The sequence below is a fragment of the Schistocerca gregaria genome, chromosome 6 (assembly GCF_023897955.1).
Source record: "Schistocerca gregaria isolate iqSchGreg1 chromosome 6, iqSchGreg1.2, whole genome shotgun sequence".
In the NCBI taxonomy this organism is placed as follows: Eukaryota; Metazoa; Arthropoda; class Insecta; order Orthoptera; family Acrididae; genus Schistocerca; species Schistocerca gregaria.
The window spans coordinates 568,663,184-568,682,663 of NC_064925.1; the positions used below are offsets into that span (position 1 = coordinate 568,663,184).

The 19,480-nt window shown below is 46.5% G+C and overlaps 1 protein-coding gene across 38 annotated transcripts in view; it reads right to left on the reverse strand.

Moving 5' to 3' along the window:
• LOC126278218 (CUGBP Elav-like family member 2) overlaps window positions 1–19,480 on the reverse strand; it is a 2,351,537-nt gene that overhangs the window by 576,545 nt on the left and 1,755,512 nt on the right. For all 38 annotated transcript variants that reach the window (XM_049978170.1, XM_049978179.1, XM_049978163.1 and 35 more), the window contains one exon: window positions 6,749–6,924. In XM_049978170.1, the coding sequence (XP_049834127.1) occupies window positions 6,749–6,924 (176 nt within the window). The remainder of the gene's footprint in view (window positions 1–6,748; window positions 6,925–19,480) is intronic.

The window sequence follows — 19,480 nt, forward strand, 5'->3', positions numbered from 1 at the left end:
ACCTCAGCAGTTTGGTCCCATATGATCTTACCACAAATTTCCAAAATACAACATCGACAGCCGATAATCAAGTACAAAAATTTTTGTTTTTAGTGATAATAAATTGATGGCGTAGCGTAAAAACTAGCGTACGAACGCCCGTAATGTATGCTTTAATCAATAAACAAAGCAATAATTAACATTACATATACGACATTGTTTTGCCTGCAGACTGTAACAGTAACATTTTGGAGCGTCATTTCCCCTTCAGCCTATTGCGTTTTTGACAGAGAACAGACACTGTTTTTTTTTGAGGAGCCTTTCAGAAACTGACGATGTGGATACACACTTGAAACGAATTAACAATCTTGTGTCGTACGTTTTGGACTGTGGTTCAAAAAGTGCGACAGTAAAAACTACCACTGACGCATTAGGTGTTAGGCCTGTTCCAACTGCCCGACTGCAGTACGAGAAGTCATCTATGAACGTGAGACGATGACGTAAAAGATGTTATCTGTGCCAGTCGCTTTTCATTTTCTGCGACGATGCGTTTCGAGAACTTACACGCTCATCTTCAGGTAGCTCAGTGGATTACATTACATTTTTCTCTGATGTTTGTAGACAATTGTTTGTTTTGAGATTGATAAGGTATGAGATGAACTTGTCGACGTAATACGTCAAGGGAATTACAAATCTTGAACACTAATAAAGCCAGTTACAGAAGTTCGAGCTGTAAGAACCCAATATATATTTTCATATTTATATATCACACAAAAGCGAAACAGCTGCTGTGATAGTCATGCTTGGACTCACGATTTATACTTGACGTTCGTTTCAAATAAAGAAGAAGTATTATTTATCATAGAATGCACAAGATTACCGGTCGTCACTGGAGAATTTCTATGAATAAGTAGTTGCTATAAAATAGCCACTCTTGTCGATGAAAATCTAAACAATCATTTCCGGTCATTGCTCACTTTTTCTTGAGTTGCTTAACTATCATCTGTAATTATACCCTAAAGGTTTGTAACGTACGGCACAGAAGACAACGGCCCTACAGAATATCATCACCAACATAAAATATTTCACCATGTACTGAGTAAGTGTAAATCCCTGACTTTAGAATTACAACCACAGACTTCCCTGTATACCATCCTCGCCCTTGCGCAAATGCCACATATTAAGTTTCACTAGAGAGGACACGTACTGAACACGGAACACTTTGAAACAGGCGCTACAGTGTAACACAGAGGCGCTGTAACAAGGTGCGTTGGGCGTATTTTTAGCTCTTGTGTGAAGTCATTATAACCACGAAAATACACGGACCCGCTCGGTGCAAGACTTCCGTGGACATCGTCCAAACGATGCCCTGCGCCCGTTGGAACCTGTCCCAGAATAGCGACGTAATTATGAAATAGGCGCCGCCGTGTCTGCGAGCGGTAAATTGCGAGCAGCGCCGTAGGCGCCGTTGTTGAATTACAACACAAGTTGTGACTCACTAAGGCCGCTACACAATAGTTCGTTGTTCACAGTTATTAACAAGTTGAAGGGGGGGAAAAAAACCTTGGCCCGTGCGGAACCAGAAAACAAGTAATGTGTGGCGGCGCGGCGTGAAGTGGCATTTAGTGCAGTACGTGTAGAAAAGTGTGACACTTCTGATGAGCTCTCTTCATCTGCATACATATCGGCAAGCCAGATTACGGTGCGTGGCGCATTATTTCCTTTCCTGTTCGACTTGCAAATAGAGCGAGGGAAAATAAACCGCCTTTAAGCCTCCGTGCGAGCCCTAACTCATCTCATTCTCCTGGTTCCTACACGACATGTCAGGCGGTGATCAGCTACGGAGGCGGGTAGTCCGAATTTTCAAAGTAGTGTCCATCTCCGTAATAGTTGCGTGTTGTTCGATCTAATCGATAACCTTTTTTTTAACCTGCTCTGGTGTGTGTCTGGGCATCCCAAACACAAACGCTACTCAAGAATAGGTCGCACTAGCACAATCTACGCAGTCCAATTTATCGATGAGCTACACTCCCCCAAAATTCTCCCAATCAAACCGAGTTCAGCGTTCGCCTTCCCTGGTACGAGCTTGATGTGTTCATACCATTTCATATCGTTCTGCAACGCTACGCCTGGATATTTAATCGGTGTGACAGTGTCAAGCAGGGCTCTACTAATGCTGTATTCGAACTTTAGGAGAATGATCAGGAAAGGAAAAAAGAACTCACGTAAACTTACATTTTCCTACATCTAGAGACAGCTGCCATTCATCAACTACGACACCTTCCCATACACCACAGCGCCATCAGCCAACAACCGTAAATTCATGCTCACCCCGTCCGTCGTATCATGTCCTGTCGCTTTTGCCTGGGGCACTCCTGACTCTACCTTTTGGGTAGCGATGGCGCCACAAACCTCCTGCTGAAGAACCTTCCACCGGGCTCACACCGGCAGCTTGCCCATGTTTTTAACGAGATTCTCCGATCAGGTGACTACCCCTCTGCGTGGAAACAAGCGGAGTTCGTGGCCATTCTGAAATCCGGCAAGGACCCACGCCAGGCATCGAGCTACCGACCCATCAGCCTTCTCCCGTCCCTCTCGATACTTTTCGAGAGGCTGTACGCGAGAAGACTGATGCGACACGTCACCCAGGAGGGCATCATCCCGGACGAGCAGTTCGGATTCCGAGAAGAGCATGCCACTTCCCACCAGCTGTTGCGGGTGGTAGAACCGGCCATGAGGGCACTGGAAACAAGGGAATTCCTTGGCGCAGTGTTCCTCGACGTCTCCCGAGCGTTTGACTCGGTGTGGCACGACGGTCTCGAGTTCAAACTCTTTGAACAAGGGATACCGACGTCTCACATGACGCTGCTGCGGTCGTACCTGTCCGAACGAACCTTCCACGTGAGGGCTGACGACGGTACGTCCACAGACCGGCAGATACGTGCAGGGGTGCCGCAGGGGTCGGTTCTCGGCCCCTCGCTGTACTCCCTGTACACTGCAGACGCGCCGAAAGTGGCAGGAGTCGAACTGGCGCTGTACGCCGATGATACAGCCCTGTTCACGCGCAGCATGAATGCCCAGGTGCTGAGAAACCGCCTCCAACGCGGGTGCGACCACTTGGGCTCATGGGCAACAAATTGGCGGTTTAAATTGAACGCCGCAAAGAGCCAAGCAGTCGTCTTCATCCGAAGACTTCTGCCGCCAGGGCTTACGCCGGTCGAAATCCTGGGAGAACCTATCCCATGGAGTGGGACGGCGAAATACCTAGGGGTTACCCTAGACCGCAGGCTCACCTGGAAGCATCACATCCGTGATGTGAAACGGAGAGCCCAGTATCCCCTGCTAAACCCGCAGTCGTCATTGCCACCGCAACACGGCATCACGGCATCACGCTTTACCCAACATTGGTTCGCCCCCTGTTAGAGTACGCTGCCGTGGTCTGGGGGAAAGCCGCAGGTGCTCACACTGTCTCTGCAGCGGATACAGAACCGCGCCCTGAAGACTGCTATGCATCTTCCGAGGCGCTTCTCGACGCGCCAACTCCACGAGGACACCGGGATCCTGCCTCTCCGAGACAGGTTCTGCACCATCGCCAGGATGTTCTACGAGAAGACGGGACGACGTGACGCTCCCACAACCGGCCCATCAGTGGACTGGGCCAACCACGCGTTGGCCTGACCTGCTGAGGGATTAAGCTTTACTAATCCCCCAACAGAGGAGGTCTTCCTCTTTTTCACGTTACACCAGACAGGACCAATCAACAAGGGTGGTAATATATCTCTCTCTCTCTCTTACAGGAACCGCAGGAATGACAAATGTTTGTCTAAACTGCACCACCACGAGCCGAGGACAGGCTCGTCATTCCAGCGTCAGCGACTCTACCATTTGGCTGATGAACACTCAAAAATTACAATTGTTGAGCAGGGGGAGTGTTCAAAAAAGCTATTAGCTAGTTAGAAACATGCCGAGCGGGAGTAATTTCGTGAGATTATCCAATAAAAGCCTACAGCCTCCTTTTTAAACTGACAAAAGTCTCACACGTACGGGTGTCTAATATCAGAAATTCAGAAGACACGTAAATGCTCTAGTGAAGCCAACCATGACGTATTCTACCCCCGTGTCGACTGCATCATCTCTGCTCGTGCAAAAGAAGGCGGAGGGGCCAGCGTAGCATGACGAAAGCGGTGCGTGCAGCCACGCCCTACAACGACAGTATCTCTCCTGCGCTCTGATGATCTGCCGACCGAAGAACTTTCAGGGGGGTGGTAGTATGGACGAAATGTGACTGACTATAAAAGTTCTAAAACTGTTCGTTTTTGAGCCCATGTTTACTAGACTTTTCTTGTTTTGGTCCACAGTACCACCTCGGAAACTTTGTCGGCGGGGTTCTGGTTCGCCACGTGTATGCGTCTAGGCTCGCAGCAGCTAGCTCTTTAGCTCTCATACATCATTCGTGAGATTCCAGTGTTGTTAGAAGTGACATAACAGACGGTGTTGTTTGCATACAGGGTGTTACAAAAAGGTACGGCCAAACTTTCAGAAAACATTCCTCACACACAAAGAAAGAAAATATGTTATGTGGACATGTGTCCGGAAACGCTTACTTTCCACGGTTAGAGCTCATTTTATTACTTTTCTTCAAATCACGTTAATCGTGGAATGGAAACACACAGCAACAGAACGTACCAGCGTGACTTCAAACACTTTGTTACAGGAAATGTTCAAAATGTCCTCCGTTAGCGAGGACCTTCCGTCGCATGGAATCCCCGATGCGCTGATGCAGCCCTGGAGAATGGCGTATTGTATCACAGCCGTCCACAATACGAGCACGAAGAGCCTCTATATGTGGTTCAAATGGCTCTGAGCACTATGGGACTTAACATCTGTGGTCATCAGTCCCCTGGAACTTAGGTTAGTTAGGTTTAACTAGTTCTAAGGACATCACACACATCCATGCCCGAGGCAGGATTCGAACCTGCGACCGTAGCAGTCCCGCGGTTCCGGACTGAGCGCCTGAACCGCTAGACCACCGCGGCCGGCTCTACATTTGGTACCGGGGTTGCATAGACAAGAGCTTTCAAATGCCCCCATAAATGAAAGTCAAGAGGGTTGAGGTCAGGAGAGTGTGGAGGCCATGGAATTGGTCCGCCTCTACCAACCCATCGGTCACCGAATCTGTTGTTGAGAAGCGTACGAACACTTCGACTGAAATGTGCAGGATCTCCATCGTGCATGAACCACATGTTGTGTCGTACCTGTAAAGGCACATGTTCTAGCAGCACAGGTAGAGTATTCCGTATGAAATCGTGATAACGTGCTCCATTGAGCGTAGCTGGAACAACACGGGACCCAATCAAAGCATCACCAACAATGCCTCCCCAAACGTTCAAAGAAAATCTGTGTTGATGACGCGATTACGCAATTGCGTGCGGATTCTCGTCAAACCACACATGTTGATTGTGAAAATTTACAATTTGATCACGTTGGAATGAAGCCTCATCCGTAAAGAGAACATTTGCACTGAAATGAGTATTGACACATTGTTGGATGAACCATTCGCAGAAGTGTACCCGTGGAGGCCAATCAGCTGCTCATAGTGCCTGCACACGCTGTACATGGTACGGGAACAACTGGTTCTCCCGTAGCACTCTGCATACAGTGACGTGGTCAACGTTACCTTGTACAGTAGCAACTTCTCTGACGCTGACATTAGGGTTATCGTCAACTGCACGAAGAATTGCCTCGTCCATTGCAGATGTCCTCGTCGTTCTAGGTCTTTCCCATTCGAGAGTCATAGGCTGGAATGTTCCGTGCTCCATGAGACGCCAATCAATTGCTTCGAACGTCTTCGTGTCGGGACACCTTCGTTCTGGAAATTTGTCTCGATACAAACGTACCGCGCCACGGCTATTGCCCCGTGCTAATCCATACATCAAATGGGCATCTGCCAACTCCGCATTTGTAAACATTGCACTGACTGCAAAGCCACGTTCGTGATGAACACTAACCTGCTGATGCTACGTACTGATGTGCTTGATGCTAGTACTGAAGAGTAATGAGTCGCATGTCAACACAAGCACCGAAGTCAACATTACCTTCCTTCAATTGGACCAACTGGCGGTGAATCGAGGAAGTACAGTGCATACTGACGAAACTAAAATGAGCTCTAACATGGAAATTAAGCGTTTCAGGACACATGTCCACATAACATCTTTTCTTTATATGTGTGTGTGTGTGTGTGTGTGTGTGTGTGTGTGTGTGTGTGTGTGTGTGTGTGTGTAATGTACCCTGAAAGTTTGGCCGTACCTTTTTGTAACACCCTGTATTTTATCCGAGAATCTAAAATTAGAAAAAAACTTTTTACATATAAACCGAAATTTTACCTTTCATTCTAGATTATACAGTGACCCCTCTCTCCATTGATTTGAAGCGTTTCGTTCGTCTTTATCAATGATAAGACTAACTTGAATTTGCCTTTCAGTGTTATTGCACTGCTGTAATGTAGTCTGAAATGGGCGTACATCGCATCACGCCTGGTACGGAACAAACGTCAGTGACCCGGTACGTAATGAACTCCTGCTGAGGATCCTTAATCACGCATTGGAGGGTGATACGTGGCGGTTACGTGCAAGTGTAAATGAAGTTACAGGTGAGACGCCTCGCGACACGTCCGGTGACGGCCGGCTGTTGCTGAGTAGAGTTCGCAGCAGACAACTGCTACTTTAGCCAGCTGGAGTGTCTTACTGCGAGGCTGGCGGGCGCCACTTACCTTTGCTTTGTCCGGTAACTTTGTCCCTGAGCACATTGATCTGGTGGACGCGTCCGAACTCCTCGAACATCTTCCGGAGGTCGTTCTCGTCCATGGAGCGCGGGATCTGGCCCACGAACATCTTGATGAAGTCCGGGTCCGGCTGCTCGCTCGTGTTGTTCCCCGAGTTGTTCATGCTGCAACAAACAACGAGGCGCGCTTCAGGCAACAGGTCGGGGGCCGGACACGCGTGACGCGTCGTTTCTGATATGACGCTCGCTGTCAAGGCTGCCAGTGTCAGCAAAACATCACTCCAGTTCACAGGCTATCTCCACAATACCTAAAGTAACACCATTTTTTTTATCGCTTTTAACTTGTTTGACTCCTCTGTCGTATTACGTTTTCATTGACAGACGTAATTGAAAACGTTTCTTACAGTAGCTTTCAATCGATTCTCACCAGAAAACAAATCTTCACAGCGAACTTTAGCATGGGTATGAATGAGTATGTTGGACGTTTTATTCGCGAGTGCTATGTAAAATCTAGTAAAACAACGCACTACACAGTGACTTCCAGTGTGATGCAAATCGCCACGCTTTTCGCAAATCCGAGTCGGCCGCGGTGGCCGAACGGTTCTAGGCGCTTCAGTCCGGAACCGCTCGACTGCTACGGTCGCAGGTTCGAATCCTGCCTCGGGCACGGATGTGTGATGTCCTTAGGTTAGTTAGGTTTAAGAAGTTCTAGGGGACTGATGACCCCAGATGTCAAGTCCCATAGTGCTCACAGCCATTTGAAGCATTCACAAATCCGACAACTAAAACGATTCATTCAGATGGAAACAGCTTTCCAACTTCCGTTCCCATACTAATCTTGTAATTTTACTTGCATATACTTTATTAGCTTTCTTTGTATGGTTCCAGTTTTCGTGTGTGTTTCCTCTTTTACAAATTAACCGCAGCGTTACTTCTATTCTTCATGTCTACATACTTGTAGCCGTCTGCCGCTACAGGTCTCCGAATTGTAGCTCTAACGTAACGTGAGAAGCAGCATGCCGCAATCGAGTTTGGAAATCGGAGAGTTCCTCCACATATGGAGCACCGCCTCCTCCAGCACGACAATGCCACATCACACACGAGAGCTACGTCATCTGGAACAGTCCGACGCCTTGGATTCACTGTCATCGATCATCCTACACACAGTCCAGACACTGCCCCAACCGATTATCATGCGTTTCCAAATCTTAAAGGTCACCTTGGAGGGCTTCAGTTTGGTAGTGCCGAAATGGTATAAGCAGAGGTAAGGTACTGGGTCCGTCAACAAACATTCTATACTAACGGTATCTACAAACTGCTCTCTCACTGGGCGAAATGTGTTAGTCGTCAGGGTGATTATGTTCGGAAATAAGTATGTAGACGAAGAATAAAAATGTAGGATATTAATAATCTTTCTTTTATTTCGAAAGACATAAGAGTTTTCACATAAAAATTCGGAGACATACTTTTTAGCAAGCCGTTGAACACCATAATCTTGTACAATTTGCGAAGTTTCTTGCATCTAGCATTTTACTTTTGTGACATCTCAAACGAATCACCCTCTGATCTACTGCAGTTTCAATATTCAGGCAATCTATGTAGGGTACCTCATTACAGAAAACGTTTAGATACTTCAAGACAGTACATCGTTGAGTAAACAGTGTTCATTTGATGAAGACTTATTTGCTCCGCACGAGGAGGAAACGAACAGCGAAAGTAGTGGAAGAGAAATATGAAGCTGGTGAAATTTTCACATTCTCCGCCCCCAATGACACACCCACTCCCTATTTAGGATTCATATGATATTTAGATGGACAGGTCTATTCCTACGATATGATGGAAGCCGAAGAAATGAATTGAAATCTGTGCTTCAGCCGGGACTTGAACCCAGGCACCCTTGCTTACTAGGCAGGAATTCTAGCCATTACACCACCACAGCACTATAGCCAACATCGCTGCACGGACGACCGAAGTCCAATCCTCCCCAACACTAACTTCAGTTCACACCTTCGGCTTATTTTCCCCTTCCGGAGGGAAATTTAATTATGTAATCCATTTCTGTTGCCGCATCTTCACATAAATTTGAGACGGAAAGTCATATATGCCTACATCTGTGAATAATGGCTATTTTAAATCATTTTCTCGTTTTACTCGTACGTACGTTACGTTTGGGAGCCACAGAAGAAAAATCTGCCCGGAGTGTTTTAGATGGATGTAGGAAATCGTCTAAATATGCACTGCTTACGTGTTGTGCCGGACAAACAGAGGCACACGAATTTCTAGCGGGATGAGGCCGACAGTATCCCTGCTACATAACCTCAACAGGTTTTGTTGCAAACCCTAAAACAAAGCACATACGTGAGTGCGACAACGGTCCATGGGAGTAACTATACAGCGATCTTTTGCTAGAACCTCTGCATCCTAATTTCAGCTCGAATAACCCGAGCACCAGTTCTGCATCACAGGTGAATATGAATGACGAGCCGATTTGAAATGTTCTTTCACTTTTTTTTATAAATATCGCATCCAGTTTTATACGTCCTTTGTGCAAACAATGAAGAATGTACAGGTCTACGGCCATATACGTCACATGTTGCGCGAAAATCCTGCAACGTTTTGAAATTGCAGCCGCTTCACGCAGTTCTCGTGAAACAGTAGGGGGAACTGCTGTCTGGAAACTGACGGTTTCATTGTGCCCCGTTATTTCAATTCAGGCTGGTGGCTGCGCAATCGAAGCGAGCATCGGGGTGAAATTGCCTTCGGGATAAACGTTCCGGGTACGGAAAATAGGGACGATACGCCAAAAAACGATCCAAACGGAAAAGCGATGTTTGCAAATGTGAAAGCGGCCAGGAAGAGTGGTGGGGGTAGAGGCTACGACCCTTGCTGGGGAAGCGCTTAATGGGTCTAAAGAAATAGAGAGAATGGGCGGTCCTTTTTCAGGGCGCAGGCACCACCTGTGTAGCCGAACAATACGCGGCGGCGCGCGGGTTTATTCACGAGCGCGCTTTTAGGAGCAGGGGCCAAACAATAAACACGGTAAGTAGCGCCGCTCCATTATTAGTGGCTGCCAGATAAGCCGCCCTTTTGCCACACGCACAGAGTTATCAGCGGCGGGAGGGGACCACCACCTGCAGCTTGCCGTATAATTCAATACCACTTTTCCACCGTGGCAGCCCGGCTGCAGGTACCGTACCGGCGGTATAACTCATTTTCCCCCTCTTATTAACACGGAACATTGATTTTGTACAACAACGTTTTGCGGCACAGCCGTCTGTCAAATACCGGTTGAACTACACCCATCTGGTCGCAGAAAATCGGGGAAAAAATAACAGGACATATGCCTGATAATTTGTTTCATCCATTGTATTGATTATGTAATACACGGTTTTTAAGGTCCAAGGCGTAACTGGTTCACTACGTATTTAACTGGTAGCATCACGTTAGATCCTCATGCTGTTTTCACAATCTTCTTCCCAACAAGGGCAAATTACTACTCATCTTCCACGGGGATCAATTCCGGAATTACTCTTGATATCTGCACATGATATTACATCTGACAGTGATAAATAAAAAAATAGATATCTTCGCAGATGATGCGAACACCATAATGGAGCCCACTAGACGTGCAACTTCAGTAACAATAATAAATACAAGACCAAAATCTTTTACCATTTGTGATTATATGCCGAGTCATTAAATTTTTGTTGGAAGAGGCAAAGAACGAAACAAAAATCTCATTAAAAACTGTGCTTCCGAGGTTTGCATGAACCTCTAGTTTTTCCAGTCGCTCAATGAACAGAACAGACGAGTAGAGGAAAACATGGCTACAGGTACTACCCAAGAGTTTTTTTTTAATTTACTGGTTTTCGGGACGTGTCCATACAGCCATCTCAGCAGTGGAATGTCAATTTTGATGATTAGAACATGAAGACCATACAACACCCTGTTTCCGAGCTGGAAAAGTCTGCGACCCGGGCGGGAATTTAACCCGTGCTCTTTCGGTTATCAATCCGCCGTGATGACCGCGCAGTTACCAATGCCGACTACTCAAGGCTTCTCTAAGTCAGAGAGACGTGGAAGGAGGAGAGCGGAAGTTGTCAGGGGAGCGACACACAATTCACGGGTGACATGTCCTTGATTTTTCTAAAAGCAATGTCCATGTGGATGTGAAGAGGGTTGAAGGAAACAAGCTGGAGAGGGAACAAGTCTAACGAGTGAGTCTACAAGGAAGTGGATGAGATAAGAGAATTTATGAATACCAGAAACACGAGGGAAACAAAATTCATTGGTCACACGACACGTCACAACGAACGGTTGCCCACCGTACTGGATGGAAAGGTTTTGCGGGAGGAAGGCCCGGATGAATTTTTTAGATTTTGGGAAGGATGGAATTTAATTGAAACAGTAGGCTGACTCGATACGTTCAGCAGAGGAAACAAATATTTTTCCAGCGACGAGGCCCGCCCTCTCGAAAATAGTAATGATTAATGTAGTGAGCGAACTTACGCACAAAGCTAAATTTGTTACCCTTTTTTCCATGCTTTTGACAGTGAGTGGCCGCACTTCTTTCGCTTTGGCTGATTCTTTTTGTTAAAAATATCTTGTTGTTCGGTGGTCTAGTGACAAACTGTTGACTTTGAACGTCTGTTTGACGAATACATGGCAGCAAACATAACCTGTCAATACGAAAATATTCAAACTCGCTGGCTGTGTCTTACAATTTGGAAGAGTTACGCCTTTGTGTGTAGGCTTCAGCTGTCTAAGTGAAGGGTGATTCAAAAACAAGGGAGAGATTTCAATTGTTTATTACGAAATATAAAAAGATAGAAACAGACTGCACATGTCACTGGGCAGATTGCGCTGTTGACTGTAGCAACATAGCGTCTGCACCACCAAGTTGAAATGGGAGAGGTGGACATCAAGATCTTGTTCAACGTTTTTGGCCTCCCAGGCCACCAGACCTCACACCTCGCGATTTTTTTCCTTCTGTGGCATTACATAAGGAACTGAGTCTTTGTCCCACCTACGGCAGCTACTCTTCAAGTGCTGAGGAATCTGCTGAACCTGTCGATTCAATGAACAGGTACACTATATGTTCGAAAGTACCCGCCCCCCCCCCCCCAAAACATACGTTTTTCGTATTAGGTGCATTGTGCTGCACCTACTGCCAGGTACTCCCTATCAGCGACCTCAGTAGTCATTAGAGATCGTGAGAGAGCAGAATGAGGCGCTCTGCGGAATTCACTGACTTTGAACGTGGTCATACGTCTGTACGCGAGATTTCCACACCCTTAAACATCCCTAGATCCACTGTTTCCGATGTGATAGTGAACTCTTAACGTGAAGGGACACGTACAGCACAAAAGCGTACAGGCCGACCTCGTCTGCTGACTGACGGAGACCGCCGACAGTTGAAGAAGGTCGTAATGTGTAATAGGCAGACATCTATCCAGACCATCACACAGGAATTCCAAACTGCACCCGGGTCCACTTAAGTACTATGACGGTTAGGGGGGAGGTGGGAAACTTTGATTTCATAGTTGAGCGGCTGCTCATAAGCCACACATCACGCCTGTGAACGCCGAACGACGCCGCGCTTGGTGTAAGAACCATTAACATTGGACGATTGAACAGTGGAAAAACGTTGTGTGTACTCACGAATCACGCTAAACAATGTGGCGATCCGATAGCACGGTGTGGGTATAACGAATGCCCGGTAAACGTCAGCTGCCAGCGTGTGTAGTGTCAACAGTAAAATTCGGAGGCGGAGGTGTTATGTTGTGGTCGTGTTTTTAATGGAGGGGGGCTTGCACCCCTTGTTGATTTGCCTCGCACTATCACAGCACAGGCCTACATTGATGTTTGAAGCACCTTCTTGCTTTCCATTGTTTGGGGATGGCGATTGCATCTTTCAACACGATGGAGCACCTGTTCATAATGTACGGCCTGTGGCGGAGAGGTTTCATGACAGTAACATCCCTGTAATGGACTGGACTGGACTGCACAGAGTCTTGACCTGAATCCTATACAACACCTTTGGAATGTTTTGGAACGCTGACTTCGTGCCAGGCCTCACAAACCGACATCGAAACCTCTCTTCAGTGCAGCAGTACGTGAAGAATGGGTTGCCATTCCTTAAGAAACCGTCCAGCGCCTGATTGAACGTATGCTTGCGAGAGTGGAATCTGTCATCAAGGCTAAGGGTGGGACAACACCATATTGAATTCCAGCATTACCGATGGACGGCGCCACGAACTTTTAAGTCATTTTCAGCCAGGTGTCCGGATCCTTTTAATCATATGGTATACCTGTTGATTCGTGTATGGAATGAGATGGACTACGGTTTCGATGTCTCTCGTGCAACGCTTCGTGCTCTTGTTGAGTGTATGGAATCAGTGAGTTAGAGAACATAAGACTAACCTTCCTCTATCCAGTGGCATGCACAGTTTGTATGTAACGAAAGACTGAATTTTTTTTTTTGAACATCCTGCATTTGTCGAGTAACTGGCTGCTCTGACTTCACCTGTTACTGTTAACATTTTCAGACTAGCTGCCTGTATTTTGCCTGTTATAAGAGTTAGGCTTTGTGCGCAGACTTTAGCTGTGCAAGTACACTCCTCTTACAGTGCTGTGGCCGTTCACAAATGAACCCCCCACCCAAGTCTGTTCCTTGCTCTACCGCGACGCCTGCGCTGGTCACGACCAAGTTATTTTGTGCACACTTTAGTTTGTGTGTAAACCAGATATACATGAAAACATAGGTCGAGTGCAGTATCGACAGCAGGGGAGAAGTGCAGCGTTGCACACAGTTGAGCGGCAGAACCGCCCCCGCCCCCGCCCCCGGCAGGCTTGACCCGGGGCACTCGCTCGATGGAAATGCGAGAAGGGTGCAGACGAGAGGCGCCCCGGCAACCCCGCCATCTAATTTTTGCGGCGCGCTGTTCATCCCGCAGCCGGCAGCCGCCATAATACGCCGAGTACCTCTCTGTGCGCGGCCCCTTCCAGCAGGCTACCCGCACGCCGTCCTCGGCAGCACCGAGCCAGCCGCCGTATCCACGGCAACGCGCTCCCGCCCTATTGTTTTCGCGGCAAACAAAACATGCGAAACAATGGCGGCGCCTACCTGGGCCCGGGGAGACCGTCTGCCCCTCGCTGCTGGTAGGCACAACAAAGCGCCCCACAGCACGCATCGCCTAGCCGCGCCCGGCGTCTTATCTTCTGCCACTCTCGCTGTCGAGGCTCAAACGCCCGTCTTGGCGGTAACCGGAATCCGTAAGAGGCCGTTCTAGCACTACTACTGTCAATTTGACAGCCGTATGGCAGGAGCCTAACTGTTACTTGATTTATATCAGTTGGGATCAGATATTTCAGGTCCAAAGCTGCGACTTTGTCGCACGCAGCCGCCACAACGAACTGCTCTCCATGGAATAGAAAATCACTATTTCACTTCCAATTCTTTTTGGTGAATGAAAGACTTTGTTTATGGTTACTTTAATTACTTATTCATATTGTTACTTCCGACTCTGACAGTATTTACCACAGTTAGGTTTTCCATCGTCTGGAAGGAAGGGGCATACACGCTTGTAAATACCGAGTAGTTACAATTAAAGTTCAACTGCACAACGAAGTCCAGAGTGAGCTATAATTATCACATGGCAACGATACTTCGTAGATATTCTAATGCGGAAAACCATTTACGCTGGGAACAAGATAGTTTCTATAGTTTCTATTTTGGCCACCAGGGGCAAATATGGCGCTATGAATTAAAGAAAGATTTGTTTAAATGTGTAATCGACTAGGAAAGGGCATAGGCAGTAAAGATCTAACAAGTGAGCAAGGCGTAATGTTGATTTTGCTATTGATTGTCGTACAGTTTGTTCAATATGAGCACTGAAGACGTCGAGAAGATGCAGCACAGCGCCAGATTTGCAACTGGTGGAGAAATCTGCAACTAATTGTTTCCACAATAAATCGGTTCCCCACGAAGACATTAGGATCTCTATCGAGTGTCGCTGCCGTACGATGATTAGGGCCGACTCTCGACCTCCGTAAGTATCTGCCCTTTAATTATAACCACCTGGTACTGTCACGATTTCAGAAGATGACAGCGCCAAACCACTAGACACATAGACACAGATCAGTTGACAAAGCATCCCTTCAAGTTTTTAACTGACGTTACAGGCGCTCAATATGGGTACCATTTTTGACTGTCACACCTCAGTAAGACTGTGCAGTTTAGTGCCGTTGATTGTTTGGGAAAGCTTGATAGGAACCCGCTTCGCAAATCTGTTCGTTCGGTTGCCTATTTAAAGGTGCGCACTAATTCGACGCGACAATTTGGAGTGTAGCGGAGTGGGAGGCTAACAGTGGAACTTTAAGACAGCGTGGCTTACAGATGCAAGTTGTAGAAGTTCTGCAAATAATTAGCAGGCTTCCCTTAATCAGTGGGACAGTGATGCGTAGCAATAACATGTAGTGAATTTCCACTATTCCTCTGGTAATGTATCCTAGGACAAACACATCGCAGTGGCAGGGCAAGGGTTGAAGGCTATTGTGAAACCTGTATCCTTTGCAGCTGTCCGTACTTTAATATCAACCAAATTATCTTCTGTACTGCAGCAGACAGCTAACGCCATGGGAAGTACTGATATCGGTGCATGCTAGCAAGGAACGCGACACGTTGCGTTTGCACATGGCACCGTAGTTCGCTGGGCGTCTTCCAGTTAGGTACAGTGGCACCTGCGTGGCGGTTCTACGCTCTGAAAGGGCGCCGAGTTGCCGCATGCGCACTCTAAACTTACAGGTTCGTTCATATATATATATATATATATATATATATATATATATATATATATATATATATATATATATATATATATAAAGGAGTTCTAATCAAAGTAGTCCTGCTTCGTTCATTGCCAGGTTGTTACGAACAATACCACACGAGAGTGACCCGTACCGCGAGTTAAGTCATGTTTTGCTGGCAGCCGATAAAGATGAGTACTGTTGGGCTAGGCACCTTATTTCAGATTTCGTCAGCCGTCTGGAGGAATGCATTCCGTCGCCGGGAGTCTGCCAGCATTGCAGACCGGACTGGGGAAGTTTCTGTCTATTGTTCGCTAGTGCATGAAAAACATTTTACATGTGTACATCCTGTTAGGAGTTTATTTGTAGATCGCTCATCGATGTGAACACATGACTTCTGAAGACTGTGGTTTTGTTATTACCAATATTAACGTCGTGAATGAAATAGCTGACATCTCTTTTGAAATCTGTGCTACAACACTTAATAGTCTGCCAAATACTGAAGGTCTGAGTCACATACTGTAGCAAGCCATTTCCACCAAAATCATCTGATCCATATCCGACGCGTCTGGTTTCACTGTAGTGAAGACACCAGGAATTCAACATAATTTTCAAAACATTTATAAGAACTGTCCCAATGCATTAAAATACAACTTAGCCCTCCCCCACCTGCCTTCTCGACCTCCATTGCAGAGTGAGTTATTTCGATAACCAACGAAAAAATTTTTCATTGAGTTCAGTAGTTTTCAATATATGTCGTGGTATGTTTGAAAAGGTTTCCTTCATGGGAACATTTGATCCTTACAAAAAAAAAAAAAAAAAAAAGTACCATATTCCGATCATAATTACAACCAAGGAAGAGATACATGTCATACGTAAATTTCATTTTTTGCGTAGTTCTTCTATACGACAGACAAGCTGTAATTTTTTTCTACACCGAGGAGAAGGGAATGCTCCGGTGGCTTCCTGAGGACATTATTTCTCGCGGCGACACCGCAAGTTCTAACCTTAAACGTCAGATGCCAACTAATTTAAAGAAGACGAGAGAGAGAGAGAGAGAGAGAGAGAGAGAGAGAGAGAGAGAGAAGCAACCCGCATCGGCAAAGCGCTTTGAAACGAAGTGGAAGCGACTTCCTGGTTCACAGTGGGACGACAGCGATCTGACGCCGACACGTACCTTTGTCCTATCACCTGGACCAACACCGAATGTTGGCTGCTCCCTGCAACTTGTGTCTTACGATACATGTGGAGGGAAATTTAAAATTATCTGATGCGCCTAGGAACAATTGTTTTATGTAAATGAAGAAAGCTATATCCCTGACTGTAGTTAGTTTCTCTGTAAAACTTTAACTTTCCCGTGTAAGAAATTAAAAACTATTGGTTTGGGATTCACCCATGTTTTCTGCTATGCACTGTCTTATTCCATTTTGAGGGGCCTATCCCGAAAAAAAAATCTTTTAGTCTGACGTAACAGCTTGTTAATGAACGATTTTTTTCTTTTCCTTATTTCCCACAGTTATTGTGATTCCTCGAAGTAAAGAACCACCATACACATTCTGAAAAGCGTCGTCGACCTTTGGTGTATTTTATGACAAACATTGTTGCATACAAAACAACTAACGCAGAGAAAATGCTTTCAACGGTCGAATGAGAGCGATAGCTCTTTCCATTCTCGAGAAAGTATGAGAGGTATTGGACATTGGCAACGGGAGTCCACATGCATAGACACTGCCCTCTGCTATGCGGAGTTGCCTCATGTTTCTCTTTTCCGTATGTTGCCGATACGAGCCGAGGCTGAAAATAAACTTTTTATAGTGACATCTTTACTGTCACTTTAACACTAGCACTAACCAAGCATGCTGTAACGACTAGCTTCTGAGCAAGAGAAATAGCAAGCAGAAAATCTGTGTGCTGCTTCGTCAGTAGATGGTATTACGCTCCAGAATGTCGAAGCTGGCTAGACTCATTCCGCAGAATTCATGGAATTTGTTATAGTTTTGGGAGAGCTCACGAGAAACCACAGCTAAAATATTTTCAATATTTACAGTATTTTTCAGGGCCACCCAACTTCTCTCTCTCTCTCTCTCTCTCTCTCTCTCTCTCTCTCTCTCTCTCTCTCTCTCTCTCTCTCTAACCAACTTTAAGTAATGACTAGGCTTAGAGGACGCGTACACTGTGTGGTCCGCACAGATATATTTGGTTTCTTTTGATTAGAATTTTTGTGTTGTTAATGTATTGCAATACCTCAAACTTTTCACGCTGACTGAGGCCCTGAAAGCATGGTATTTTCCCAAAGTACTTGCAACAAAAATGTGATTCTCTTAGTAGGTGTCAGATGTTTTTATTAATCCTGCCGTACGAGTTTTCTTCTGGTGGCATTTTCATAGAAACTTTTGCCTCCTAAAACATATTTCTTTAGGAGTCATACAAATTTCGTTGTTCCCAGTAAATAACCAACTTTCCTTCACTAAATAAACAGAAAGACTAAAGTAAAGAAACACAAAATATAAACACATCTGGTTGGTTACGTGAGGACAGCAATTTTTTTAAGTTCAACCTTTACAACAAATCATGTTTACGAAAGCGATATGTAGCTCTGCCCCATACCGGCGAGTATAGGATAGACAAAGCCAACCGCTGCACGTGCTTCGAGGTACGTTGTCTGGAGACGTCACACGTTCAACAGTTGTCATCCACTTTTCGGGTCTTTCCCGGCATTAGTGGCATCGTGTGTCCCATTCTGAATTACTCGTCGAACGGCGTCGACGACCCTTCGGGTGTTCTTAAACCTTAATAATCATCCCACATTGCGAGATAAGCCACAATAACGTCTTATTTGGAGTAGCTCATGATTCCAACTAAAAGTGAAACACAAACGGGTTTCGTGCTGTCGTGTTGCTTGTTACATCTCGAGTCACAGCGCGTATCGTATAGTCTCAATGTGAACCACACCAGACGCCAAGTAGGAGAAAATGGCTCTGAGCGATATGGGACTCAACTTCTGAGGTCATCAGTCCCCTAGAACTTAGAAATACTTAAACCGAACTAACCTAAGGACATCTGACACATCCATGCTCCAGGCAGGATTCGAACCTGCGACCGTAGCAGCATCACTGTTGTGAACTGAAGCGATTAGAACCGCTCGGCCATTCTGGTCGGCGCCAAGTAGGAGATGCCGACACGATCGGCTGAGACGTTGTGCTCCTGGACTTTGCTTGGGGTCGCCTCAGACGGTCCTCTATGTATCCTCGCTCCCTCGGGCAGAGCTACTTTGTGGCTGCGGGTCTGTTGGGTGGGAGACAGCCGAGGCTGCGGCTCCAGCGCTCATTAGGCCCGTCCGTCCAGCCTTCTGCGTGACGGGGGCTTGCCGGCGGCCAGCCGTCGATAACAACCACGTTAGGCGGCGGAGGCGGTAGGCAGCCCTGCGTCCCGAGGCGAGACTCGTTTGTATTGAACGGCGACGGCGCCGGCGCTACCCCTAATGTCACATTCCGTGTTCGTTGTGAGCGCTCATTAGCATGATTGCCCGGCCCGGTCCCACCAGTGTGGGAGTGTCGGTGAATACATCTGGCTCGTCTGTGTGTCTGAGGGGGGGAGGCAGTTTGCTCGGCGTAGGGGAACTTTCTGCGTCATAATGTTCTGTCATTATCGTTTTCCCCTCGTGAAGTCGCCACATTATACATGAGCATTTCCGCTTAAAATATACAGTGTCTTCAACCACTCTCTCTTTCCCTTCCCACCTTCATTGCTCCACATGCACTGTTGGTTGATTGGGTTTTGTAGAGTTGAACGGACGAAACTGCGAGGTTATCAATCCCTTCACCCTGTATATCTCTAACTACTAATAATCCTCACAAGACGGATACAAAGGCAAATCCTACGAAGCTCGATAGTAACCAACGTAAGACAGATA